The sequence below is a fragment of the Fonsecaea nubica genome (genome assembly GCF_001646965.1).
Source record: "Fonsecaea nubica strain CBS 269.64 chromosome Unknown Scaff15, whole genome shotgun sequence".
NCBI classification, from domain to species: Eukaryota; Fungi; Ascomycota; class Eurotiomycetes; order Chaetothyriales; family Herpotrichiellaceae; genus Fonsecaea; species Fonsecaea nubica.
This window is the reverse complement of record NW_019173688.1, coordinates 423,539-448,146: the sequence shown is the minus strand read 5'-3', so window position 1 is coordinate 448,146 and position 24,608 is coordinate 423,539. Positions and strand designations below refer to the sequence as shown.

The 24,608-nt window shown below is 51.8% G+C and overlaps 11 protein-coding genes across 11 annotated transcripts; 3 read left to right on the top strand and 8 right to left on the bottom strand.

Annotated features, from left to right (window-relative positions):
• Positions 1 to 978: 978 nt before the first annotated feature.
• Positions 979 to 1,524, bottom strand: AYO20_03362 (hypothetical protein; the record flags this gene model as incomplete). Its single annotated transcript, XM_022641665.1, has 1 exon — positions 979 to 1,524. The coding sequence occupies one exon, from the start codon at positions 1,522 to 1,524 to the stop codon at positions 979 to 981; it is 546 nt and encodes a 181-aa protein (XP_022502525.1).
• Positions 1,525 to 3,335: 1,811 nt separating this feature from the next.
• On the bottom strand, positions 3,336 to 3,968 carry AYO20_03361 (hypothetical protein; the record flags this gene model as incomplete). The annotated part of the gene is made up of 1 exon (XM_022641664.1): positions 3,336 to 3,968. One exon carries the CDS (start codon positions 3,966 to 3,968, stop codon positions 3,336 to 3,338), a length of 633 nt encoding a protein of 210 aa, XP_022502524.1.
• A 1,883-nt stretch (positions 3,969 to 5,851) lies between these two features.
• On the bottom strand, positions 5,852 to 7,228 carry AYO20_03360 (hypothetical protein; the record flags this gene model as incomplete). The annotated part of the gene is made up of 1 exon (XM_022641663.1): positions 5,852 to 7,228. One exon carries the CDS (start codon positions 7,226 to 7,228, stop codon positions 5,852 to 5,854), a length of 1,377 nt encoding a protein of 458 aa, XP_022502523.1.
• Positions 7,229 to 7,604: 376 nt separating this feature from the next.
• AYO20_03359 (hypothetical protein) lies at positions 7,605 to 8,234 on the top strand (the record flags this gene model as incomplete). The annotated part of the gene is made up of 2 exons (XM_022641662.1): positions 7,605 to 7,807; positions 7,868 to 8,234. The coding sequence occupies 2 exons, from the start codon at positions 7,605 to 7,607 to the stop codon at positions 8,232 to 8,234; spliced, it is 570 nt and encodes a 189-aa protein (XP_022502522.1).
• A 728-nt stretch (positions 8,235 to 8,962) lies between these two features.
• On the bottom strand, positions 8,963 to 9,701 carry AYO20_03358 (cytidine deaminase; the record flags this gene model as incomplete). The annotated part of the gene is made up of 2 exons (XM_022641661.1): positions 8,963 to 9,378; positions 9,614 to 9,701. 2 exons carry the CDS (start codon positions 9,699 to 9,701, stop codon positions 8,963 to 8,965), a joined length of 504 nt encoding a protein of 167 aa, XP_022502521.1.
• Positions 9,702 to 10,018: 317 nt separating this feature from the next.
• On the bottom strand, positions 10,019 to 11,467 carry AYO20_03357 (hypothetical protein; the record flags this gene model as incomplete). The annotated part of the gene is made up of 1 exon (XM_022641660.1): positions 10,019 to 11,467. The coding sequence occupies one exon, from the start codon at positions 11,465 to 11,467 to the stop codon at positions 10,019 to 10,021; it is 1,449 nt and encodes a 482-aa protein (XP_022502520.1).
• A 1,051-nt stretch (positions 11,468 to 12,518) lies between these two features.
• Positions 12,519 to 14,175, top strand: AYO20_03356 (hypothetical protein; the record flags this gene model as incomplete). The annotated part of the gene is made up of 2 exons (XM_022641659.1): positions 12,519 to 12,670; positions 12,723 to 14,175. The coding sequence occupies 2 exons, from the start codon at positions 12,519 to 12,521 to the stop codon at positions 14,173 to 14,175; spliced, it is 1,605 nt and encodes a 534-aa protein (XP_022502519.1).
• An 863-nt stretch (positions 14,176 to 15,038) lies between these two features.
• Positions 15,039 to 15,674, bottom strand: AYO20_03355 (ATP-dependent Clp endopeptidase, proteolytic subunit ClpP; the record flags this gene model as incomplete). Its single annotated transcript, XM_022641658.1, has 1 exon — positions 15,039 to 15,674. The coding sequence occupies one exon, from the start codon at positions 15,672 to 15,674 to the stop codon at positions 15,039 to 15,041; it is 636 nt and encodes a 211-aa protein (XP_022502518.1).
• A 1,138-nt stretch (positions 15,675 to 16,812) lies between these two features.
• On the bottom strand, positions 16,813 to 17,598 carry AYO20_03354 (hypothetical protein; the record flags this gene model as incomplete). The annotated part of the gene is made up of 1 exon (XM_022641657.1): positions 16,813 to 17,598. One exon carries the CDS (start codon positions 17,596 to 17,598, stop codon positions 16,813 to 16,815), a length of 786 nt encoding a protein of 261 aa, XP_022502517.1.
• An 872-nt stretch (positions 17,599 to 18,470) lies between these two features.
• Positions 18,471 to 20,918, bottom strand: AYO20_03353 (hypothetical protein; the record flags this gene model as incomplete). Its single annotated transcript, XM_022641656.1, has 10 exons — positions 18,471 to 18,727; positions 18,776 to 18,923; positions 18,970 to 19,281; positions 19,329 to 19,434; positions 19,504 to 19,771; positions 19,819 to 19,933; positions 19,986 to 20,551; positions 20,599 to 20,718; positions 20,768 to 20,824; positions 20,882 to 20,918. The coding sequence occupies 10 exons, from the start codon at positions 20,916 to 20,918 to the stop codon at positions 18,471 to 18,473; spliced, it is 1,986 nt and encodes a 661-aa protein (XP_022502516.1).
• A 453-nt stretch (positions 20,919 to 21,371) lies between these two features.
• On the top strand, positions 21,372 to 24,261 carry AYO20_03352 (hypothetical protein; the record flags this gene model as incomplete). Its single annotated transcript, XM_022641655.1, has 4 exons — positions 21,372 to 22,356; positions 22,409 to 23,718; positions 23,839 to 24,146; positions 24,213 to 24,261. The coding sequence occupies 4 exons, from the start codon at positions 21,372 to 21,374 to the stop codon at positions 24,259 to 24,261; spliced, it is 2,652 nt and encodes an 883-aa protein (XP_022502515.1).
• Between the last annotated feature and the right edge of the window lie 347 nt (positions 24,262 to 24,608).

The window sequence follows — 24,608 nt, the reverse complement described above, 5'->3', positions numbered from 1 at the left end:
CCTGTACCTGTACTTCAAATACTAATGTAGTATGGTCATGGGTATGGTCATGGGTACGGTCGTGGGTACGGTTGTGGGAATGGTCACAGGTACAGTGTATGTACCGAGTGTGGATAAATACCCTAGGTAGGTAGGTATATCGTATATTTTGATATGCAGTATTGGATGGAATGCGACGAGGGGAAGAGGTCTTGGTCTTTTTTTACCCCTTTTGGTCAAAGACTCAGGTCTTGGACTTGGACTTGGACTTGGACTTGGACTTATACTGTCCTTGTACTGAAGGCCGAGACTGCCGGGGTCTGTATAAGTACTGGTTTATTTTTTAACTTGTTCATCAGGACACCACGTATCATGTAATATCTAATACCTAATATACGTGTGGCAGTTGTCGACATTATGGCCACAGGATCTATCCCATCTACCGAGTAACATGGCTAGGTCTTTGTATCTCTGTATATCTGTATCTTCTTCTGGCTTGTGCCTTGTCTCTTGTGCCTTGCGACTTGTGTCGCTTGTGAGTGTGTCTTGAGTGTGTCTTGATATTGTGGATTTCTCTCAAAGGGTGTTGTCAAAAAAACTCGGACTCTTTAGCATTAATGTCGCTCCAGGCTCTCGGTGCATGTACATGGACATGCAAAGTGATGTACCCATGTACCCATGTACTCGTGGCCCTGTGCGGTAAAAGTAGCCCGTACCCTGTGCCTTGTACCCATGGACCCTGACGCCGTGGCCTGCCTCCCTTAAAGTCCCGTCCAGTAAATTAATTATCCCCGGGTCCGTTGCCAATCCACCAAACCTGTGAACCTGTTTGCTGATAACGCATCAGGTGAAAATACTTGTCGTGATAAGTGTCGGTGCTTTGAATGGCCAATCTGGTTCTGACATGACATGCATGAGCTGGCTCGACTAGACCAGGTCAGCACTTCCCACTCGCATGGGTCCAATCAGATCTGATCTCGTCAGTCCTGGTCTCCTTTCTCAGGCACGTCCGCCTTTCTTGGAGTCTTGCCATTGCTTCCACATTTGCTCGTAGTTGTCGAACCACGAGGCGCCGTAGTTGTGCGGTTGGTGAGCGGCCTGGTATTGCTCAAACTGTAATCTCTGGTTGTTGAGATTCTCGAACCAAGAAGCGCCATAGTTGTGCGGTTGGTGTGCCGCCTGGTATTGTTCAAACTGCACTCGCTGTTCGTTGAGGTTCTCGAACCACGCAGCTCTGTAGTTGTGCGGTTGGTGTGCTGATTCGTATTGCTCCCTCTGGTTGTTCAGATTCTCAAACCACGCGTCGCCGTAATTGTGCGGTTGGTGTTGCGACTCGTACTGCATTCTCTGTTCATTGAGATTCTCAAACCAAGCAGCTCCGAAGTTGTGCGGTTGATGTGCGGCTTGGTACTGCTCGAACTGCTCCCGCTGGTTGTTGAGATTCTCAAACCACGCGTCACCATAGTTGTGCGGTTGATGCTGCGACTCGTACTGCATCCTCTGCCCGTTGAGGTTCTCGAACCACGCGTCGCCGTAGTTGTGCATTGTCTGCATATTCATCGAAGATGTGCTGCTGGTGTTGGGGGTGTGTATTGTTGACGATGCCATAAAGTAGGTTGTTGTGTTGGAGTGTTTAGCTGTTTAGCTATTGAGCTTTGATCGATGTGAGTGTATCACTTTGTTAGTGTTTGGTAAATCTGTTTGTGTGTGGTTTGGTACAAAAAGCATGAAGGGGGAGGGAAAAAAACAAAGAAAGCCCTCTTATACTCCCTGGCAGAAAGTGATTCCACAAACCCTCATCAGATGTTCCATGATTGCTCATGTCTGTAAAGCCTCGTCTGGGGCGGCAACGGCGAGACCCGAGCGACAAAACGATGCATGACCATTGACCGTTGACCCAAAAAACCAACGAGATCCCGTTCACCAGCGGAGCGGCCAAGAAGGCGACACGTAGATCCCCTTCGAGAGTCAGCATTATTGGCGGGCATTGGGTGATGGGACGCCGATCGTGCTTGAACGTGGACGCGCGGTTTGATAGTATTTGCTCGCGGTGTTCCAGAATTGAGGGCGTAAGGGCTTAGCAAAAAGTGTATCGGACGAGCCATGTACCGCAGAGACTTGGTATGGTACTTGGTACTCGGGTACATGAGGTGTATGGAGAGGGAAAAGGTGACGGTCACACCACGGGGGAGTGGGTAGGCACGTGGCTTTTACCCAGAGAGACATTCCGGGCGAGAAAGGATCGGGTTCGGGGGGTGGGGGGTTGACACCCAAGACGACACCAAGGGTCAGTGAGGCTCTTCCTTGATGCCCTAATCATGCCAATAATGCCTAATAATCCCTCGTCGGATCCCTAATTGTTCCGTTATAGGGCAAATGCAGGGTCACCCATCACCCACCCAACGCCCCCCCACTTTGGCATGATTGTGGCCTGGAACAGATCGACAACACCGCCTGGAGAAGTTGCTCATGCGCTCACACCACTACCTAATTACATACTACTCACCCACTGTGGTTGTAAGCCTTGTGTTGCCTCATGGCCAAGCCAAACACATCACACTCCTGTCACCCACCTGTCGTGCCTCACTTCGATTTGTCTTCTTGGCCTGCATGCAAGCCCGAGCCTGATGATGCAGGTCCCTGACTTTGTCAGCCTTGTACTCGTTACTCGTTACTCGATACACTCGTGCGGATGTTATGCTACAAGTTCGAGTGAAAGAAATAGACCACTTCAAAGAAACAAAAATAAAAACACAACCAGGGTATATTCAATCAGTTACATACAACGAAACGACCAAACTCGCTCGAAGAAGCTAGTACTGACAAAAAGACCCGATCAGGGCTGGACACTTGCACAAAGATGTATATATCCGTCGAGAAACTCGACTCCTGGTTGTTTGCGAGGTAGAACGGACAGAAAGAGAAATGAGTCAACGACAGGCTGTTCTTGTATGAGACGACGTGTTTTCGATCAATATCCCTGCGTTTACCGGGAGTTCATTAAGATAATGGCTATTGTGTGTTTGTGTGTACATGTGCGAGATGGTTCTTCTGTAACTCTGTTTGATGGTGGCTGCCACGAAACAAAGGCCATATGGAGAAAAAGAGGCAGTCAAGTTTGTCGTAACACAAGTCGCCCAGCGAACGCTTCCTCTTTTCCATGTTGTAATCTCCCCAAAAGAGCGCCGGGTTCCTTCTTGTATGGTGTGGTCCAAACCCCCCAATGCGGCCGTTTCCAAGTAGTACCTGTACCACTCTGCACCGGAGAATTTTCACGGTGGTCTCCAAATTTTCTCCAGGTATCGAAATCACTGTAGGATGCCTTTCAACCCCCCTCGTCCAAGCAGGGTACCGCTTTACACGGGTGGCATGGCCATCGGCGGCAGACCGTACTCGTATGCCGTGTAGATACCAATGGGGCACTCATCCTGGTCCTGGAAGAACCAGAAGTTGGTGTCGTTGGTCGAGGTCATGCCGGCAACGCACGTCCCCGCGCCCACGAAGCAAGGGCCGACATCAATGGTGTAGGCATTTCCTGGTTCCATGTGGATAGCCGGGAAAGGAGGGAATGGTCCCGGAGCGGGCTGGTTGTTCCACGTCGTCTCAGGTCCCGGGCAGCTGCCGGGGTTGTACCCCGTGAAGAAGAACGAGCCAGCACCCTCGTACTCAAAGTTGGACGTCTTGAGCTGCGACTTGAGAGGGAAAATGAATTCCAGCGTGCAGTTGGCGTCGGCGCGAGAAGCGGGCACGTCGAAGCTGAAGATGGAGGCGATGTCGTTGGGAGTAAAGACGCCGTTCAGCTGGGGTCCGAAAGCCTTGTCGGGTTGCGACTTGGAGATCTGCGTGATGTAGTGAGGGAATTCGAACTGGCCAGCGGTGAGTTCGGCGGGACAGCCTTCGCGCGGTGCGAGGGCACGTTTGCGCAGGACTTCTCCCGGGTAGGCGGCGGCCAGACCGGCCAACAAGACAAGAGCTGCTCCGGTTCTCATGTTGAAAATTGTGAATCTGGTATGCTGTGGGGGTCGATGACAAGATGTCCACGAAGGACACGTAAAAATGCTGGAAGATAGGGGGTAAACTTGTCAAAGCGAGAGATATGTGTAGCGAGCGACTGTAGCGAACGACGGTATGTATGTCAAGACAGAGAGAGTACTCAGGTATAACAAACCAGCAGAGAAGCAAACAGAGGTCCAAGTGGGCGTCAGAGCATATAATAGCACCGTGTATGGGAGATTGCGCCTGGTACCACTGGGGATTCCCACGGGCCAACAGTTTCGCTGCTAGCTACCAGGAATTGGGGATAGGGCACAAACAAACATGCCACCACTGTCACCACGCCTCCAGGGACGCAAGGGAGGGCAGCACGAGGCTGAGTACCGTGGATCCTGCTGCTTGCGGCAGTGACACGCCAAACAACACCCTTTGAACCAAAGTCTATTGAGCAATTTTTTGAGCCCACTCCCACAGCAGGATTGGTGAGACACGGGTCAGGGAGGCTAGGCTGTTGGCCAGAGGCTCCAAAACCACGATGTGACCTACCACGAAACGGCGTTGGTGTCAGTCGACAATGAGGTTGCCGCGTGAGTGGCTGAGTCTGCGACGGTCTGGATATCCGGGACCTGGGACAGGTGGAGGCAGGAGAAAGGCAATATTCTAGCTTCCCCATGTGAATCTCATGACCGCGTCTCATTCGTAGAGGTGGATAAGGGATCTTCACGCGGTTAATTTAACCAAGCGAGAGTGTTTTGCACTACGAGATCAAGCACCAAACTGCCAGTTGCTTGTGCTCGTCTTCGCCCTCGTGGTCGTGTTCCCCGTCGATGTTATCTCAATTGTACTCGGTAGTTCCCCATTGCAAAGCTCTTCAGACCCTCCAATATAACATTTTGCATCAAAACAAGGTCGTCTTGGTGGATTATTGTGTTGTAAGGAGTTGTCGTGTCGTCGCGTAAATTGCAGGGCCACGGAGTAAACGGCCACAAGGCCAAGCTTCAATCGGTTGCTTGCTCATCTGTCTTATGGTTAGTGAGAGCTGCTCCACTACAAGGGAAACGATCTCGCCTCGCGTCGATTGCGCAGGATTGGATGCCACGATTGGAGCACGCCACCGATTGAAGTCCCGGATTAGGCATGTCCCTAGAGGCTGTGTACAAAGTTCTCGTACTGCGCACTGTGAATCCCGGAAACCCACGCAACGGCAGAAACAAACATCTGAGTGCGCGAAGATTCAGCTGCGAAGCAGAGGCTGAGGTATAGAAAGAGGGAAAAGATCGCCACAACATGACAGTTAAACTTCAAGTCGAGACCCTGCGCCCCCAGAAGATAGCACCAGAGATGGCAAGCAGATGCGAAAACATGCGGCCATGCGAGTAGAGCGGATGTCGTGCAGGACATTTGCTGAAGTCAAAGAGTATTCGATAGGCGGGTGCCATGACAGATATGGGGCTCATTGAGTCATTGTGCAAATGATCGATGGGAACCCAGTTTGCCAGGCCGTCTGGCTGTCTCAAAGCAAACAAAATGCGTGTGACCAGTGAATGCTCCCTTTGGGGTCATGCAAACAAAGAGTCACGAATCACCTGCACCGTTCAGACTGTGCCCACGTCTTTCGGATCTTGAGCTCGATTGTCGACTCTGTATCTTGGATATTGTTTTCATGTCCCGTCCACCGTCTGTCATTATTGCGGCGCCCCTTTCTCACGTCAACGCATACAGGTCAATTTCCATTCCAATGTGCCTCGTATCGTTCTAACCAGGGCTCTCTCGTCGACACTTTACTAAAGCCCAATCATTCCATCATGCACATAGAATCCCTCGCCGAACCTAGCCAGACTCCGCGCTCCAAGAACCAAATCTCCAAACTCCTTCGGCATCATCCAGATACCAACACAGGGGCAGGTTGCTTCCTGCCCTCAGCAAGCGATATTAAATCCACATCACACTGCAGACCCCATCGATCCGCAAATCCCTCACACACCTCCTGACATGTCCGTGCCGCCTGTCTCTCCCGACACCTTCGATCCCAATCCCCTGCTTGTATTAACAGAATGCTGTTCTCCACCAGCTCTTCCTCGAGTGACATGTCCTCCACCATGTCACGGACCGACTTGAGCTTCCTGGTTGCAGCACTGGCAGCGAGCCGCGACTCTTGAAGCAGATCGGTCAGCGAGCGCAGGGTGTGGGTGAGTTCGTCGGTCTGCGATGCCAGGATTTGGAGTGAGAGCAGTGGGTTCTGTGGGCGAAGGAAAGGGAGCGTTGCGGATAAGCTCGTGATGTCGTCTAGGAGTAAGTCGACCATCTCCTCTGGTACTTGCCATAGAGTCCCTCCGTACATCAGGGAGTGCGACTGCGAGAACAGATCTCGCGTCTTGTGTGTTCGGTGAGTCGCCATCGACGTATATGCTGTGATCAACTGAGTGACCCCGTACTCAATGTTGGCCTGCGGACCAAGATCCTTAAGCCCATGGATGACTCGCCGGACAGTACCACCACCCTCACTGACGGCGTCTTCGGGGTTGACGCACATGCGTGTCAAGTTCTCGATGTCGCGGATTCTTTTGCGTAGTATTGGTGGGATGGCATCGTCTTCCTCGTCTGCCTCTGAATCCGGTCCATAATCTGAGCCGTCGTAAGCAGACTCGTGTCTCTGATGTCCAGGCTTTTTGTTCTCCCGAGGTTGTGAATTCCGTCGAGACGGGGGGACGCGTAGTGTGGAAGCCGACCCATCATATTGACCATGCGGGCTCTGTACGACCATCCCTAAGCCAAAATCATGCATGTCGTTCACCTCGTACGGGCTTCGCATGTCGCGGACCATCGACGAGTCTTGGTCCACCTCGCCTTCTCTTAAACCCTCGAGAAAGTTGGAGTGGCCTTCGCCCTCCTCTTCGTCGTCCCAAGCCTGCTCTAGCTCGTCGGCCAAGTTCCCAAGCCCGTTGCCGTCACCGTACGGCTCTATACTTCTGTTACTGTTTATGCTTGTCCGGCTCGGCCTGCGCTGTTGGGAGAATGACGGAGGTCTGGATGACTTGGAGGACATGGGGCGAGGTGTCACCGGGGACCGAGGCTGGTATGAAGTCTGCGACGTCCGCGATGACCTCCTCGAGTACGCCGTGCCATTGGTGGTCCCGCTGGTATAGGGACTTGGAGATGCTGCGTCTTGGGATTGTATTTCGACGCCGGAAAGTCGCAGCGACCTGCGCTTTCGCGAGGGCGTTGTCGGGGAGGTTGGTGGAGATAGGGCGGTCATCCTGCCTTTCCGCGTGTTTAGGCCTGCAAAGGTCGAATATGGGTGACTGCAAGGTTGTCTATGCTCGTCTAAACGAAGAAAGCTGTATCATAGAATTGAAAGCATGTTCTCGATGCTCTAATTGTGTGTGGTGAAAGTACTTGCTGTTCGGACAACTGTGTACCAAAGCAAAGTCAAGGTCGACCCGACCGTATTATTTTGGCCCGCGAACCGGCGGGCTTGTTGGAGAGCATCTCGCGGGACGGCGCGTTTCGTCGGAGTCACAGATTCCTCCCCACAATCACCAACAAAGTCCTCGAGAAAATTGATGCTTCGCACCCGTGACCCTCTGCTCGACCAGACAACAATGTTCCTTGCAACAAAGGAATAAATTGCCATGCCGACCATCCGCAGAGTCCAGCCGTCGGACTTGTTCCATCTGAACCTGTGCAACCTCGACCCGTACACGGAAAACTATGACCTGAACTTCTATCTGACATATCTGATGAGATGGCCTTCGCTGTTCCAATGCATCGAAGAGCACGGCCAAATTGTCGGCTATATCATCGGCAAAGTAGAGTCGTCGCCTGCTCATTTGAAGTAAGACACCGTCTTCCCTTGCGAGCCCAACAAAGAGTCCCTGACAGATATTTCTTGCAGAGGAACACCACATTACTTACCGTGGCATGGTCACATCACGGCCCTGTCCATAGCACCACAATATCGGCGGTTAGGGTATGGGAAACTCCTCAGCGAGTCGCTTGAGAAGGCCTGCAACCAACAGGACGCCTGGTTCGTCGACCTCTTTGTTCGGAGGAGCAACAAAAACGCCATCAAAATGTATCAGAGCATGGGCTACTCGACGTACCGCACTGTGGTCAGGTATTACTCGGATGATCCGACTGGAGTCTCGAAGGACGGAGAGGATGCGCTAGACATGAGAAAGCCTCTTGATAGAGACAAGGACCGAGTCCATGTCAGGGAGAACGGGGAGAGTTTCAAGGTCGATCCGGAGGACGTCTTTTGAGGTGCTGGCACAATGATGAACGACCAAGACAACAAGAGATGAATGATGAACGACGGCCAAGTGTCGAAAACGACTACGATTACCATTCCCATATTTTGATGCTCCCCGTACTGCCGCACCCATTCTCCGCTCCCCTGCACCTCTTGCGGTCAGTATTACTCTTCTCCGCCAAGGTTCCTCCCCAGGTCTCCACTCACAAAAATCACAGGGATATATGTTATGTCTGCGCAAATTTGGTCAACATATAAACCCAGAAGTGGGCAAACAGCGATATAAAGAGACCTTCATAAAAGCTACCACTTCGAGTCCAGGGGATATGTGTCCGAGATAAAAAGGATTCACATTCTATCGGGTTTGGCGGGCGGGGCCTTCCCCCCTCGGTTGATGGATGGTATGAGCTTCGCTGTTGCCAATAGGTAGCAGAAGGTCTCAGGCCATATCATCCATCAACCCTTCCACGGTTGCCCCCCTATGGGCACTGTAGCTTCAACTGGGGGCTACAGTGCCCATAGGGGACTACCGTGGGAGACAACTGGTGAACCCTCCAAGGAGAGGGACCAGTTGGGAGGGGGGAAGGTAAGATAGACGCCAGACCTAGGGAATTTGAATCTTTTTGCCATTTGAAATGACTGGGTGTCATTTTTTGTTTTTGTTTTTTTGAATTTCTTCGACTAGTGGGATGTATACACCGTGTATAGCTAAATGAAGTAGTTTTACGTGTATTTCCCCTACCCTTCCTGTATCTTCCCTAAACCCACCCCTTCACTCTTCCCCGGATTCCTCTCCAAATCATTCGGTCCGAAACTCATCGGTAACAGCTCCCCAATGGTCATACGCACCACCTCTCCCTCCACCCCGTCCTTACCGTACATGTAGATCGGCAAGTCCCGCGAGGTGGCGAACTCGTTGATAAACTGTCGACACATGCCGCAGGGGGAGGCCGGCGGGAAGATGTCCGTGGCGACCCCGATGGCGCGGATGACGGGCATGTCTGGACGGGGCATCGAGGCCACGATTGGGGCGATGGCGCATCGCTCCGCGCAGATGCCCACAGGGGTGGCAGCGACTTCGACGTTGGCGCCCGTGTGGAATGTCCCGTCCGAGAGGAGAACAGAGGCGCCGACACGGAAGTTGGAGTACGGGCCTAAGAAGAAGATGGGTGGCAGAGTCAACACATGATCCATACTGGGCAAAGGTAGGGTAGAGGGCTGATGGCCGGAGAAACAGCGGCCGGGCAAGATTCTCTTCATTCAGCCCAAAAGTAGGCCATTTTTCTTCTCTTCTTCAGGGAACAGGTAGGTCAGAGCCGACGGAGCGCGCAGCAAAGCAGTGCTTAGGCCTTTCTTCGCTCTGATTCTTTGGTTTGTGTTGTCACTTACAGTATGCTTTTGCCTTGGCCCCAATTGCCAAGTCGGCCAGCTTGTTCAATTCATCCTCCGATAAGGGCGCGAGAGTGTTGTTCGCCATATTAGTGACACTTATGGTCTTGATATCGTGTATTGGATTTGCCTCTCAGAGTGTGACACAGCGGAAAGAGTGTATTAACTTAATATTTTACAGAGTTGTGGAGGATAAAATGGTACGAGGTCGGGAATGGCAGCCTTGCCAAGAGTTTTGAGGATTCCGCAGCCTTGCGGACCAGGAGTCCAGAGGGAGTTTCTGTCGCTATATCAGCTCCTACAACCTCTCGATCCTAGCCACATGGGTCCGTCACGACCAGTTCAGTTGCTAGCTGCTAGCTGCTAAATGCGCAGTTCGAGACCCATGTCTTTCCTCAATCGGAGTCATGGGCTTCCTTTTCCGCTTGTCGGCTCAATCAGTGGCAGTAACTTTGGTGTTGGCATCAAAATAATGTCGCTCATGCACTCCCGGATGTACACGAAGCTGTTCCAGGGATTCTCCCACGTGTCAATGACATAATGTGGCAGATCCAACGAAGTCCATCCAACCACTCCCCGCAATCGGGCCTGCAACGCGAGTGTTGTCTTGCCGAATCGGTTGGGGTCTGATCCGTCCATTCTATATTTAGTCGCGAGCAGATCAAGAAGCATCAATTTCTCGTCTTTCGTCGGTTTATAAACCACACCACCAGCTTTTGAGGCCTTTTGCGGCGCGTCATTGGGAGCGTCGACACCTGGAGCCACCACCACCGTCACGAGATTGTACTCGGGTGAGAGACGGTTGATTGCTTTCTGGACCCGATAATCTTGATCTGGCGTCGTGGCGCCGTTGGAATCGGCGCCGAAGACATCCCCACCTGTGTCTACTATGAGAACAGTTTCTATTGGACGCCGAGCCTGATCCAGCACAGCATGAAATTGATCGGTAAGATCGGCCTTGTCGTCCTCGGAGATCTGAGACCTAGATTCGCCCTGGTCGAGGACCATAAATATCTGGGAATGATAGGGGAGGGGAATGGCTTCGAGATCGCGGCCCTCGGCGGTAGTGTCATTTTTCACTCGAAACGTTCCAGCGACAGGTCGCCCGTGCGCTTCCACTGCTCCACCGTGATTGTATACCTCACGCTTGATCCCCAACTTTGACCCCTTTTTGCCCTGAGATCCCGTCGCCCAGGTTCGAGTCGAGACCAAAAGATCCATTTGCTTCTTATGCTGTCGCAATAGGTGCCCCAGCAAACTTGCACTAATGATATCCGAGCCTCCGCCCCCACCGATACCGGCATACTCATGGCTAGGCCACTGCTCACCGGGTAACAGATCGGAAAGAGAATGCAACGGTGACAGGTTGTCAAAGGACATGGGATGGACAGGCTTCCACATGGCCCGTAGTGGCGCCACATCATCAAAAGTGGTTTCCAGCAATATTTGGTCGTCAACAACCTCCTTATGCAAACCAATTTGATCAGCAAGAAGTCGTAGATCAACACACGGATTTCGTCTGAACCCCTCGTAAAGGATTTCACCTTTCCGGGCAGCGGCGATCTCCCGACACAAAGCAACATGGCATTCATCGTAAACCCGAGCCAGGGTGAAAAGAGCTAGTTTGAGTGATAACCGACGGAGGGCTTTCATCAGTTGATCCTCGCCAAGAAGTCGACATAGCGGTCGAGCAGTTGTTGGATGAACGGTGTTGATATACTGTCGCCGCAGGACTGTGCGCACATTTCGAGATCCGGTGGCGTAGACTCGCTCTACGTCGTCCGCGAGATGCTGGAGACGAGCCGCAAGGTTGGATATGAGGGTGTGGTCGACATCGTCGGCAGCTTGCACCATGGCCGTTCATCGGACCAATCTAAGACGAAGAGATGCGAAACCGGTGGATTAGAGGAGAAATTCGGACGCAGGTGGCTTCCACAATGTAATGTGAAGTGCTTTTAGTATGCGACGAAGAGGAGAGAGACAATGAAGTCCAAACGCGACATGTACGAGGTAAAGGTGAAGGGAATCGGCGGTGCTAAGCCACAAAACGGGAGGGATGACTACTCCACGCATTAGACGGGGGCAAAGGGGGCCATGAGGGCCATCACTTTCCCATGGTGTGTGAAGGGTTGCGAAAGGGGGGGGAGGCCAGGCTCGGAAAACGCAGGCTCGTGACTGGCTGAGTGGCTTAAATGCGCCGAAGTTCCTTGCAGGGCTTTTGGTCAAGTTGTCACAGAGGTCGGAGTGGCTGCCTATCTGACCTCTTGGAGTCATTTAAAATCGCCTGCCTGTCAACAAATTGGCCATCGTACAAGAAGAGGTTGAGGTGCCCGATTGACGAAATGGTGTTTTCTTTTTCCTGGGAGGGTTGGACAGGTCTGTCTGAGTAGCTGAGATGACAGTATTAGCATGAGAGCTAGGGAGACCAGGAATAAGCAAACTGCGGCCTCCATCCAGCTGACTCTCACAACAACTCTGAACGAAGGATGAAGGGTTTAATGCCTTGTCAGACAGAGACCGGAAACTTGCCGCTGCTTTTTCCGCCGTTGTGTCATGTGCGTGCGACCGTTCCAGCGGCAAGCGGCTAGTGCCGTCTTGGCTAAACTGGGTCTTGGCAGACTTGTCAGGGAACTTTGGTCAGCCGCATCTCGAACCTCATTTCTTCCCATCTCTAACCCCTCCTCTTGTCTCGTGCTACTTACCTATTGAGTTCGACGCCCTCAACGGCCCTTTGGTATTCAAATTGTTCTTCCGTGCGATATAGCCTCGTGTGGAAACTAAGCCCGCTGAGCCTCCTTTGGATTTGTCTTTCTGATTTAGTGCTCGATCCGCCCTTCTCGACCTTTTGCCTCCCCCATCAACTCTATGACTCCGCAATCGTGCACAACTAGCAATTTCTGAATTGATGGCATCTCCTGGTAGAGACCAGAGGCGCGCTCCCTCGGGAGCTGACTGGGAGAGGTTTCGACCGGTCTTCACTCACCTGTACCTCGAAGACAATCGTCCTCTGCCTGAGGTTATGAAGATCATGAGGGAGCGCCATGGATTATGGGCAAGGTGAGCTCCGGCCCCAGACAGTGTCATTCTGGTACTAAACGTAGTCCCTCAGTGAGAAGATGTATAAGAACAAGATCAAATCATGGGGTTTGCGAAAGTACCTCAAGGAGGGCGAGGCTAAGCAGATCATGGAGGGGGAGGTTCCGACAACCAGCAGAGACTTGGATCTGGATTCCCTGAAGAGGAAAGCTGAACGTGCGTTGAAGCGGAAACGGAGTCGCAAATCATCCCAGCCACAAGCTTCTCCTTTTGCTTCAGAGTTATCACCGACAGCCTCGTCGCCTCCACCTTCTCCAGCTTCCGAAGCGGTAGTGCCATATTCAAAGCCAACAGAAGCACTACAGACTATTGTCGTTCCGTCGCCCGAGGGATTTCGTATTGCGAGTGTCGCCGAGCAATTCCTGTTCAACCTACGTGGCTGGACACATGATGCATTTGTCCACGGTGATTGGGATGCTATGTCTTCTACCCAGCATAACCGAGGGCGCCAGGCATCGCGGCTCCTATCATCGAGTCTAACCGCAGGGATCAATCTTTTTGACAATGGGAAGCAGGACCTCGCTTGGGCACAGTGGGGAAAGGCCTTTGCAGGTTTCCAGAATTCCGAATTGTTCAAGTCGTGGTATTACGAGATACCGATGGCCTTACTTTTCGAAGTGGGTCGGGTGGCTTTCAGTGGCCACCGGCAGCTTGCCGAGTTGCTCTTGAAAAGTGTCAAACGATGGGCGCATACATTTTTGGATCCAAAAGATTCCCGCCATGCCCTCTTCAGCGTCTTCGGCGAACTTGAGGTTGAACAGCTACGAGACCTATATACCCGTGCTGCCCGCTCTATGTACGACGGTCTCGAGACGCGAATCGACAAGCGTAACAAGCTCTTGTACGAGGTTCGACTTAATCGAGCTCTGGACCTGCTATGGTACGATCCAGACACAGATCTGACAGAATGGCTACCACAGATCTCAGAAGTTGATGCCGTGTCTCCTGGGCTTTCTGTCTACTTTATGCTCCTGCAAGCTTACAGACTTGTCGCCCAGGATCAATATGATGAAGCCGAAGAGATCTGTTCCCAAGTCCAACGGAGATTGACGACCTTGCGAGAGATTCCAGGAAGCATAGATCTCTGGCGGGTAGGACTTGCTTATCGCAGACTTGGGCGACAACAACATGCCAAAGGGCGCTATGCAGATGCACGCCGAAGTTTCAACACAGCACTAAAATATGTGCAGAACAACAACGAGCTGTCAAAATCCGTTCTGATTGAGATCTGCCAGAGACAGCAAAGCATGGCAAACATGATGCAAGACACCGAGGATGTTTTCTTCTGGACCAGAATGCTTGAGTCGTTGGAGCAGGATACCAAAGCACAAGTAATCGAGGAACTTGACGTATCAAAGGACGACGACGACGACGACACCGAAAACGAAAAGCTCTTGGTGAAACGGAGGCGAATATCACCTAATCCCAGCCGGAGTTCCACGCCTGCCCGCCGGGGCACCTGGTGACATTGACGTTGAAAGGGCTCCCGAAGCACAACATCTTTCCTCGACTTTGAGGTTTTATGATGACCACGATTTAATGAAGAGACGATTTCTACCTCGTTCGAACGTTGAGCGATTTTTGAAGGAGTTTGGTTTTCGAAAAAGAATGTGAGCGTCAATTGGCAGTCTGTACCCGCGCGGTTTCTCCCATCATCCCATGTGCTTGATATATTTATCTATCTCATTTTCAAGGAGGACAGAACCTTGGGCACCAAAGTCTGGAAGTGGTTTTGCCAACTTTTTGGCACAGTTGGGAACAGAGCAGGCCACATTATTAACAACAGTGTTCCGACCTTCGAAGTATGAGTTGCGTATCTGGTGTAGTTATACATACATGTGTTTCTGAGTGAGAGGACTCCAGCGTTTTATGAAATTCGAGAAGGAACTTTACATAGCCTTGTAGTCATCCCAGTTCTCTCACCAATGATGGGTTTGTTCTCTTCAGCTTCCGTCCACTAATGGTTCTCTTGAGCACCTGCTGCGCTACTGTGCTTGCCCAATCCTAGGATGGCGAATTCCCTTCCCTTGCCCTTGTGTGGGACGGGCTTTCCAGTTAGCCTGGTTCTGAGTGGCGATTTTTCCGAGGTCCGGATCCCCGACAGTGCTGTACAATTTTGAGAGGCGATGGTTGGAACATCAAAAGGGCCACCGCCTCGGACTGCTGCCTGAAGCATATACATTGTGTTGTACAGTCATTCAACTGCCTGCCCGAATACAGCATCGCGTTTCAAGGAAGTGGGCGAAGTGCCGGTCGTATGTATCTTTTTCGGCATTGAATCCCAATTGGTTTTCTCGAAAACCTGATCAACTCAAAGTCCATTGTCTCTTCACGTCTCTTCATTCGTCGTGTCGGGCTTCTTCTTCCTGCTGGACAGGATCTCGTCGACGACGCCCATCTCCAGGGCCTCCTCGGCGCTCAAAAAGTAATCGCGCTCCATCATCTTCTCGATCTCGTCGACTGTCATCTTTTTCTTCCCCGTCAAGTGGCGCTCGTAGATGCCGTTCAGCTGCGCGCGTATCCGCAGGATCTCCTTTGCGTGGATGGCAATGTCCGCCGCGGTGCCGTAGTGGCCACCGCTGGGCTGGTGGAGCATGATGCTCGAATGGGGGAGGCAGTAGCGCTTGCCCGCGGCGCCGCCGGCGAGGAGCAGGCTGCCCATCGAGGCGGCCTGGCCGAGCGCGAGCGTCGACACTTCGGGGACGATGTAGTTCATGCAGTCGTAGATGGAGAGTCCGGCCGTCACGCTCCCGCCGGGCGAGTTGATGTACATGGAGATGGGACGGTCAGATTCGGCCTCGAGGTACAGGAGGGACGCGGTGACGGTGGCAGCCATGCGGTCGTCGACTTCGCCGTAGACAGCGACGATGCGCTCCTTGAGTAGCCGCGAGAAAAGGTCCGTCGTGTGCGTCAGGCCCGCAACTGTCTCGGTGCTGTATAGACACCAACGAGTAACGGACTCCATGTCAGCTTCATTTCCCTCTTCTAGGAAGGGCTCCCCGAAGGAGAAAGGGCCAAAAACAACACTCACACAAAAGGAACAGGCAGCCAGGATCGCGAAGGTGTCGATCTCGAATATTGTCGTCTCTGCGTCGTCGGGATTTGCAGAGCGCCGGCACCACTGATAATGCATCCCGCCCGCGCGCTCACCCGTGCAGACAGCTGGGGCGCTGCCCGGAGAAGATGGCGCATCCTGTTGTCGCAGCGCAGTCAATTGAAGGGCGCTGTCGAAGAAAGGCAAAGTAGAGGGTTGGGGGGTTTGGCTTGGGCTTTTTGGACGATTGATTTTCCCCGAGACGTTGCACTTGCACCACCTCGCGCAAGGCTGAGCACGGCGGAGCACTCGACGAAACGGGACACAAGGCTGCAGGCAGAAAAGCGATCCGATTCTTCACATTTCCCATTTGTGCTATGAACAGGAGCGACAAGGGAAGTAGATATCCGTGTCTAACCGAGCCTTATTAGGTTCTACAGATCAAGGTACTTTTTCTCAATGCTCTGTACAGTTCTTAGTCCACGCCCTGTAAGAGAGAATTCTATAGCGGAACGGACAAGGCCGATAAATATGGTGTCATAGGAACCCCGTTGACCCTGATGCTGCTTGTTTGATTGTGCTGTGACTTTGACGAGTATAGAGCCTTGCTTTGCTGCATGATTTTCGAGGACTGTCTCATCCGGGGGTCGAATTCATGACTGGGCAGCGAGGCAAGTCATGTAACAGCTCTCGCCATATATCGCAACCTTTTTGAGACGGAGCGCTGTCTTGATTTCTGCCCCCTCGCTTTCTTCCACTTCAATATTGTGGAGTGCAAATAAGAGGTGAATGAGAAATGGTCGTTCGGGTGTGTCGCCATGGAATGACTGTCTCTGCTCAGATAGCTCAACCACCCCATCATGCGTACCTTCCAGAGTCGCAACCATGACCCCTGAATACTATTGAGCTTTATGACCGGCAGAGATGAGTGATGGCCTGGGAGGTGATCGTGCCGCAGCATGCACCGAAAATCTCCTCGAGGATATGATTGAATACCGCTCAACAACGACTAGCCAGGCTCTGGACGCTCCGAACAAATTGACATCTTCCCCGTTGGGAGCCGGCGCCTTCAACCCGCCCTTGCCCTCGCAGCGGCGAGTCTCAAGAATGCGGCGACGCTTGCACGAGCTTGAGCATTTTCAAGGGCAGTAGGCGAAGCCACAGGAATTGGTCTTCTGAGTAGCGCCTTGATGCCCTTCTTCAAATCCAGTAAAATTACATCGTCGTCATCTTGTGTCGATTCTGGTTGTTTCTGGTGGGCTGGAACGTCTTCCCCCCTCCCATCGGGCAAGAGGCTTTGCAGCTCGATCCCGTCCTCTGACTCTTCCACTTGAGCATGAGCACGTGACCTCAACTGCCCGGCTTCTTCGGACTCCAGGTCCTGCGGCTGTGACTCTTCCCGTGCGACAGCATCTCCAGAGGCAATTTGTCTCTCATGCCCGGCCACGAGCATAACCAATTGCAGAGAGAAGAGTATCAAGTCCAATATCAGCACAGATGTCCGCGATCTTGGGACTTCACCGACGAAGTCCACGATAATGCCTCCATGGAGTCGCTTGATCCCCGACCTGCTCTGTAGGAGATGTGTCACGACACAGATGAGGTTTACCACGATAACAGGTGTGATAGCCGCCGGCCGATGCTGAATGTGGACCACTTGGTTCAACGCGCGCAGGACAAGGAGGAATGTAAGATTGTCGCATACATAGAGGAGACCCAGGTGGACAAAAATCAAGGAGTCCAGCAAGCGGAGGAGCGAATCGAGATAGTGTTTCTTTTGATCTGGAATCTCGAGCCTGCGTTCCAGGGTGAGCGAAGGGACGAAAGAACCGTCATTCTCGGTCGTATTATTCATTCCCAAACCTGTGGAAGAGAATGATGGAGACGCCAAAGTATCATTGTCGCGATCGTATGAGGGCTCTCTGTGATGAAGAAGCTCTCATATCTCAGGAATGGGACGTTGCAAGTTGGTTAGTTGTCGCTATTGGACTGTCACGACTGCGCAGTTTCACTATTGCTGGAGCGACTTGCTTGACCCCAGTTCCGTACCTGGCTGTAAGTCATGCCGCTCTATGAGTATTTGGGGTCATCCCGCATTGGGCGGGTTCCCACTGTGATCCCAAGCCCAGTATGGAGTCTTTGACTGGCTGCTTTAGTACTATTACCACCCTCCCTGTTCCCCTCCACTTTACCGTGCTTCATGTAATTGAGAATTGCTTCAGCTTACTCATCGAGACTACCTAGATTGCTTGAGAGATTCCGAAATGGAGGAGCCATATCTGGCCAGCTATGTACAGATGTACCTGTCTCACCGAGTAAATAGCCTCTCACGTGTCTCCAATATTGCCAAATTGCCAAGCACCACTGGAACCATGGAATATTGTTGTTCCGTCGCTGTCCGAAGGTCAACCACAGCCATGTTTCCAACCTCAATATGGCTTGCCAACTTGCACACAAAGTTCCTCCATCACGACACGTCCAGCTCCATGCACAATGCGCAGCACGACCAGCTGCTCGAATATTCAAGAATATCTTGCTCCATATCGTCCAAAGGCTCTGCCGTTGCCATCGTAGCCCTGCTCCAAAATCAAACGTCACGTCAGCCTCTTAACGCAACCCCTCAAACTGTTCAACTCTCTGAAACAGCCCATCTGAGGCAAAGATCTTCAAAGATCTTCTGTGCCGGTTGCGTCCGTAGTCGTCAAGGTCATTGATCGAGCAATCCCCTCATTTATCCTCATCCTTTCGAATGAGACCATGCTCCCACGCCGGAGCCGGTGTGTATGTAATAGTGGTTGTTCCCACCTTTGTCCTTCCGATCTTCGCTACAGCTTCGAGAACGCCCTTGGAACTTGACATGGTGAGTTCAATATCCACATCAATGGCAATGTAGCCGGGATAGGTTTTCAAACCAGTCCTGGCTTCTGCGCGTTTGCGGCGTGCAATGTTGGTAATATCCACTCGGATCACGCCTATCTCCTCGACTGCTACACTGTGTCAGCTTCTTTTCAACGATAATAGAGGCAACTCACCAGGATCGTCCACCCGAGATGGAGCGATATCTTCTGCACACCTATACAGAACCTGATCGATCACCGGCCCTTTGACCTCGGCACGCGCGTTTTCCAGAACATAATAGCATCTCACTCTCGCCTTCATATCAGGCTTCAGCTTCTGGCCCTATTTCTGCGGTTAGCATATTCGGAGGCCGGAATATCTTGCTCACCTTTTTGACTATCCATTCCATCTGGTTTTTGGCCCTCAACCCACGCTCTGGGCACTCGAACCTATCTTCAGGCCTATGTTTGGCTTCGTCCCACGCGCGGTGAATTTGTGTGCCAATAAACTCCCGTGATCGTCGGCTCACAATAGGCGAGCATCCCTGGGCGGCGAGCACCGCTCCTCGAACCACAGCCGTCAATGGCTGACGAGGAGCCAAAACTTTGACGGAACCATCCTCGAACAAGTTGCCGACAAAGGCATTGACCTGGTTGAAGATATGCGGGTTACAACTAAGCCCCCCACACATTGCGATGATCTGTCGCATATTAGCCCGCATGACTGTCTAACCATTTCGCAACTTACTCGAAGAGAAGTAGCCGGCCTGGCCTTTGCGATTCGACGGGCTTGTCCACGGATTATCTCGAATATTTTCTGGATCACAGGTTCGAACATATGATGCAAATCGGCACTATTTTCTGTCAGCAGGTCGATTGATCGAGACAATAGCTGACAGGAGAGGAAGTCAGGGAGAAAATACCTTGTGATCTTCGCAGCCAGGTCCATGAAATCATAGCGATTCCGAATGTTCTCGTCCTGATCATCCAGTTTCCTCATATTGAGGCGGAGCCAGAGATCTTTGTTCTCAGTCTGGCCATCATACTTTTTCTTGTGTGTTTCAAAGTCCTGCATGAAGTGACTGGTCGCTGCTACCTTGCTGATTGGGAGTCCGCTGAATGCGACGCCGAAGTGTTCTTGCATCAGGGCATGGAGAGCCCGGTCGATGCTTGTTCCCCCTATCTTCGCACCTGAATTGGATGTCAGCAACGACCCCTTGGGCATCAGTCGGCAATACCACCTTCGCCAGCACAAGCCTCCTCTAGCTGCAGAGGCTTGGAAGAGGTTATTTTGTACGAAGCACTGTCGATTGTGCCTCCCCCACAGTCTATCACCATGACACACACTCCCTCCTACATTCTTGTCAGATAATACTCGAGTCGAAATCCATGAGACCGCACTTACCTCCAACTGATCTGCATCGGAAGATTTTTCCAGCGATTTAATCACATCCAGAGCAGCTGCTTCGCTCTCATCGATAATGATAATCTCGTCACGCTTACCCTCCCCAAATCCGGCTTTAATCGCCGCCTGATGAGTGGCTTCCCGAGCCGCTGGCGACCATGTGGTCGGAACAGGAACGCAGATGCGTTTCCGGGCATGCTTTATGGCTGTCTCGAGGATGGTATTGTCCAAACGTTGAAGCCAATATTTTCGGAGGTTGGAGACAAAGTCCTCGATAACCTCGGATGCAGTCTTCCCATCAGGTATGTGCATGAGACCGTCTCCAATGGCCTGCTGAAGCAGGGGATCGTCGAAATCTTCCTTGTTCGTGTTTTCGTCAAGTCGGAGCTTCGGCCAGTTGCAAATCTGCATTCCGCTCTCCACCTGAAAGCCCCATTTATCTGTCCTGAAGTCATTTTCCGCGGCATAAGCCATTCTTGTTGGCACCTTCACAACAACGTGGCCTTCATAGCTGTCCAGAACGCAAATCTCCTCTGGTGAAGCGATGCTTGCCGCATACGCAATGGCTGGGATCTTTAGCACACAAAGATCAAACAACCCATTGGACACATACCTGAAGCCGTCGTTCCAATGTCCAGTCCTACACTCAAGAATTCCTCAGTCTTTTTGGGCTTATCGGAGTCTCCTGGCGTTCGCTGGGTTTTTGCTGTCTTCTTTTTGGGACGGGCTTGGTCTCCACCACAGGTCAGACCGGTTCAAGATCTGCTCGATATCACACTGACCTTCACGTTTCCTCTTCGAAGTTGGTGTCCTAGTGGGAGCCTGAACTTTACCTCTCCCTGGGTTTGAGTTTGATGTCAGTTGATAGGAGTACAAACAATGCCCGATTGACATACGGTCTCGGATCCCCAAGGGTTTGTATGCTGGCGCCATGTTGGTGGAACCAAATGCTGGCCTAGGGATGATGAGATAGCACAAAGTGATCTGAGATATGGGCGCTTGTGGGAGGTAAGTTATCGGATAATGAAGCTACTCCAGAGCAAAGAGAGTACGACGATGCACGAAGAAAAGGGGATTGGAGAGGAAGGAGAATTGGTTTTATATGTTAGAGATGAGCCACTTTCACATGCTTCGAAAGGCTTACCTCAAGATGGAATTGTCTATCGCTCAGATGAGGATTCTATCTCTCCTCAGATCAACTCACAATCACACTGCCGGAAGCACATCTCTCACTATACCTTGATCCTGACTTACACTAGCATCTACTTTGTTATCTCTCTCTTTACCGGACAGCAGAGGTAATCTGTTACAAACGTGCCAGGTCGCTTTCACTCTTCTGTCATCACAACACAATTAGCAACACTTCAGCACACATCGGTATTCGAAATGACTATGGCACCTGCAAAGAGTGGTGGCGATCTGGAAGTCGAGATACCGAGCCGAATGCAAGAAACATCGTCGGCATCGCTGACTGCTGGCACGACTTCCGCAACAATGACGCTTCGTTCCCAGGACAAAACGGGAAGTAGAGACCCTCCTCCACCGGGGAAATCAGGCTCCGTGGTTAACAACACTGCTGGGTCAGACGACAACGACTTCAGTGATAGCCATGGACCAGACCCCGACTACGGAAAACCCGCACCACCCAGAAAGAAACAGACAACTTCAGGATGCAAGAACAAACCAGGCGCCAAAGGAGCTGTAAATTCTGCAAAACCAGCCACAGGCCGTGCGACCAAGGGGAATCGAGGAAAGAAACAGGATCCTCCAAAAGACAAGAAGGAATTGGACCGACGAATGAAAGAAAATCCATCTTCAATACCCTCCTTTGATGGGAGAAATGATACAGCTAGTCCAGAGCGCCAGTGGGAGAAGGAAGTTCGCAGGCAAAAGCAGGAAACGCGGAATTACAAGAGGAAGTTGGAATCAGCGCAAAAGGAGATCAAACAGCTAAACCGACAGGTTGACAGCTACATGAACGATCGGCTGGGGCTTATGTCTAAAGACAAGGAAGAGGTTGAACTGGATCCCGATCTGGAAAACAAATTCAGGGATATATTCCGCGATGTTGGGGTTCTCTCAAGGGCATGGAGCGTTTCAGATTGGCGCGAAGTCGACCGGGCAACAGTGTTGGAGGTCTTCTCAAGCCTCTCGAGCACAATGACGAGACCCTTTGCCACCGAAAAGCTCCTGCTAGCGGTCCAGCACGCGACGATCCCGCCGAGGATAGTCTTGAGTGCATTCATCAACAAGGAGATTTGCGCCGAAACATTTGCCAGGCCTTTTGCACACCTCCAGTTAGGTCTATATGGTCGAGACGTCGATCTGATTGAAGTTATATTAAATGAGGTTATGAATGGTGCCGAGAAGAGTGAGTTTGTGCAGTTTGATATATGTGTCGTCAAACAGCTAACGCAGAACAGAGTCTCCCGATTCCCAGCATAAGATGAGGGTTACAATTCTCCGCGCCATCAGCGATAGTCCAGCAGTGGAAAAACATTGGGTTAAATCTCGAACACAGCAAGCCATGGACTTTGCGCAAAAAGAACGATGCAAGCATATAGCGTCGAGTCTCATCCAAAGAATGGGTATCCTATTTCGAGATGTTACAAATGAGGAGCGAGACGGGAGGGACCATCAAGTTCTTGATGTTGTAGAGAAAGCTATGCGGTTGTCGTGTGTTCTCAACATGCAGTATCCAAACATCCAGTTCGTCTTTCTAAACGACCTGTCCAGGCCAAAATTCACCTGGAAGGACGGTCGATTTCAGCTACACCAAGCTCTCGGCATTGACGAACACGATGAAGATAACCCCAACGAGGCACACGCTCTTGTGGGTCAGCCTCTTGACTTGGTTGTGGCACCGATGGTCGAGAGATACGGGAATAAAGACGGCGAGAGCTACGATACGAAAAACGTCATTCTCCAGGGCACGGTGTGGATTGTGAGGAACAGTAAGTCATCCTCTCATTCGGCAAACGCGGATCCAGACGAAGAAGTGCAACACGACGCGGAAAGCAGAGAGTCCGTCGAATCTTGCGAACCGATGTCAGGAAGCACAGTGCCGCACACCAGCCAAGCAGGTCAACAGAACTCGAGAACGCGGGAGCCTACAGACCTTGCGAAAAAGGCCTATGGTCTCCGCACCGAAACAATGAGAACGTGGAAGGCAGCAGAGGCGGAAGCGCAGAAAGGCTGTCGGCGAAACCGTTCAAAGGGTAGTCAGGAGACGACCAGGAACTTAGAAAAGCAGAAGCACACAACAAAGTGTTCAGCAACTGCTAAGCAGACCGGGGCACCAGTGGACCACGATGTCATTTGTCTCGCCGAGAGAGGAAATGTATCTGAAAGCGCGAAAAAGGACCAGACGCAGCTCCCATCTACCGAGGCGAAGACTCCCCACGAAGATGCTGGCTCGGTTTACGAGGACGAAGCCCAGCCTACTTGTAAATCGCCGGTAATTACCGACCAAGAGCCAGACACTGAAGTTCCAGCTCTCGAACAGGACACTCGGGCCTCTGGAGGGAAAGCAGCAATAGAAAGCCATCCTGAAATTTCAGACGGTAGTCCTGGAGGACCTGACAACTCCGGCTCTCATGCGTCGACCTCGTTACCCATCTCCACACCAGCATCGACCCTTGCACAAGATCCAGCGACACGAGTCCAGTCAAAGAAAGATATACCGGAACCTCATTCCAAGCGTGAGTACGCCGAGTGTGGACTCGAGGAGCGGGTGAGAGACGGGGAACATGCGGAGGATGAGCCGCCCTCGAAAAGACAGGCAAGTCTCCTTGATGCGCTGCCAATGACTTTATTTTGCTCAATGCCCGCCCAGTAGCTAACGAGAACATAGAAAACCACGGCGACGGAAGCAGACGCCGTCATCAGCGTTGTCGTCGGTGAGTCCGGAACGAGCAACACAACCTCTACGGGGGAAGCGGAAGGCAAAACCGTGAAGACACCAGTGGAGGTAAATCATGCCACAGCAAGGGAGAAGACCGTCCAACTGGCACCGCTGGAACAGGATCGACCCAAAGTTGAAGAATCTCAAAAGAGCGGATCATCTCGACCAATTCAAAAAGCAAGACCTCCCAAAAAGACACAGCCTGGCTCTGGCTCAGTCCTGATGGGCACCTTGGCTGAACTTGAGAAACCCCCAAGGTACTAGTTCTGCCAACAGATATCTCCTTGGAGTGATCCCTCACCACCAAAAACTGGGCGACATAGAGCTCTTCCAGTCAATGTTTATCGAATGCCGGCATCGAATCAGCCATGAGGAAACATATCCGGACGAATTTACATCGAATTATCGACACAGGATATCACATTTGGGCGCCAATACTTGGAAACCAGCTACCAGAAAAGAGAAAAAAACAAAAAGATATAGTACGAGAGAACTACACTGCAGACCCAACATGCTTGTGAGGATACATTCCACCATTCCACCATGCGAATCGAAGCGGATCGGACACTCTCAATTCCGTCAATAAATCCGGACTTCAAATCATTGTATTTGTCGAGAGTTCCAGGGTGCCCGGTGGATTTTCCCTGGTGTGGAAACGGGGGAAGAGAACAGAAATGGACAGCAAGGGAGGTTGAGACCAGTCGTTGTCCACGAAATCG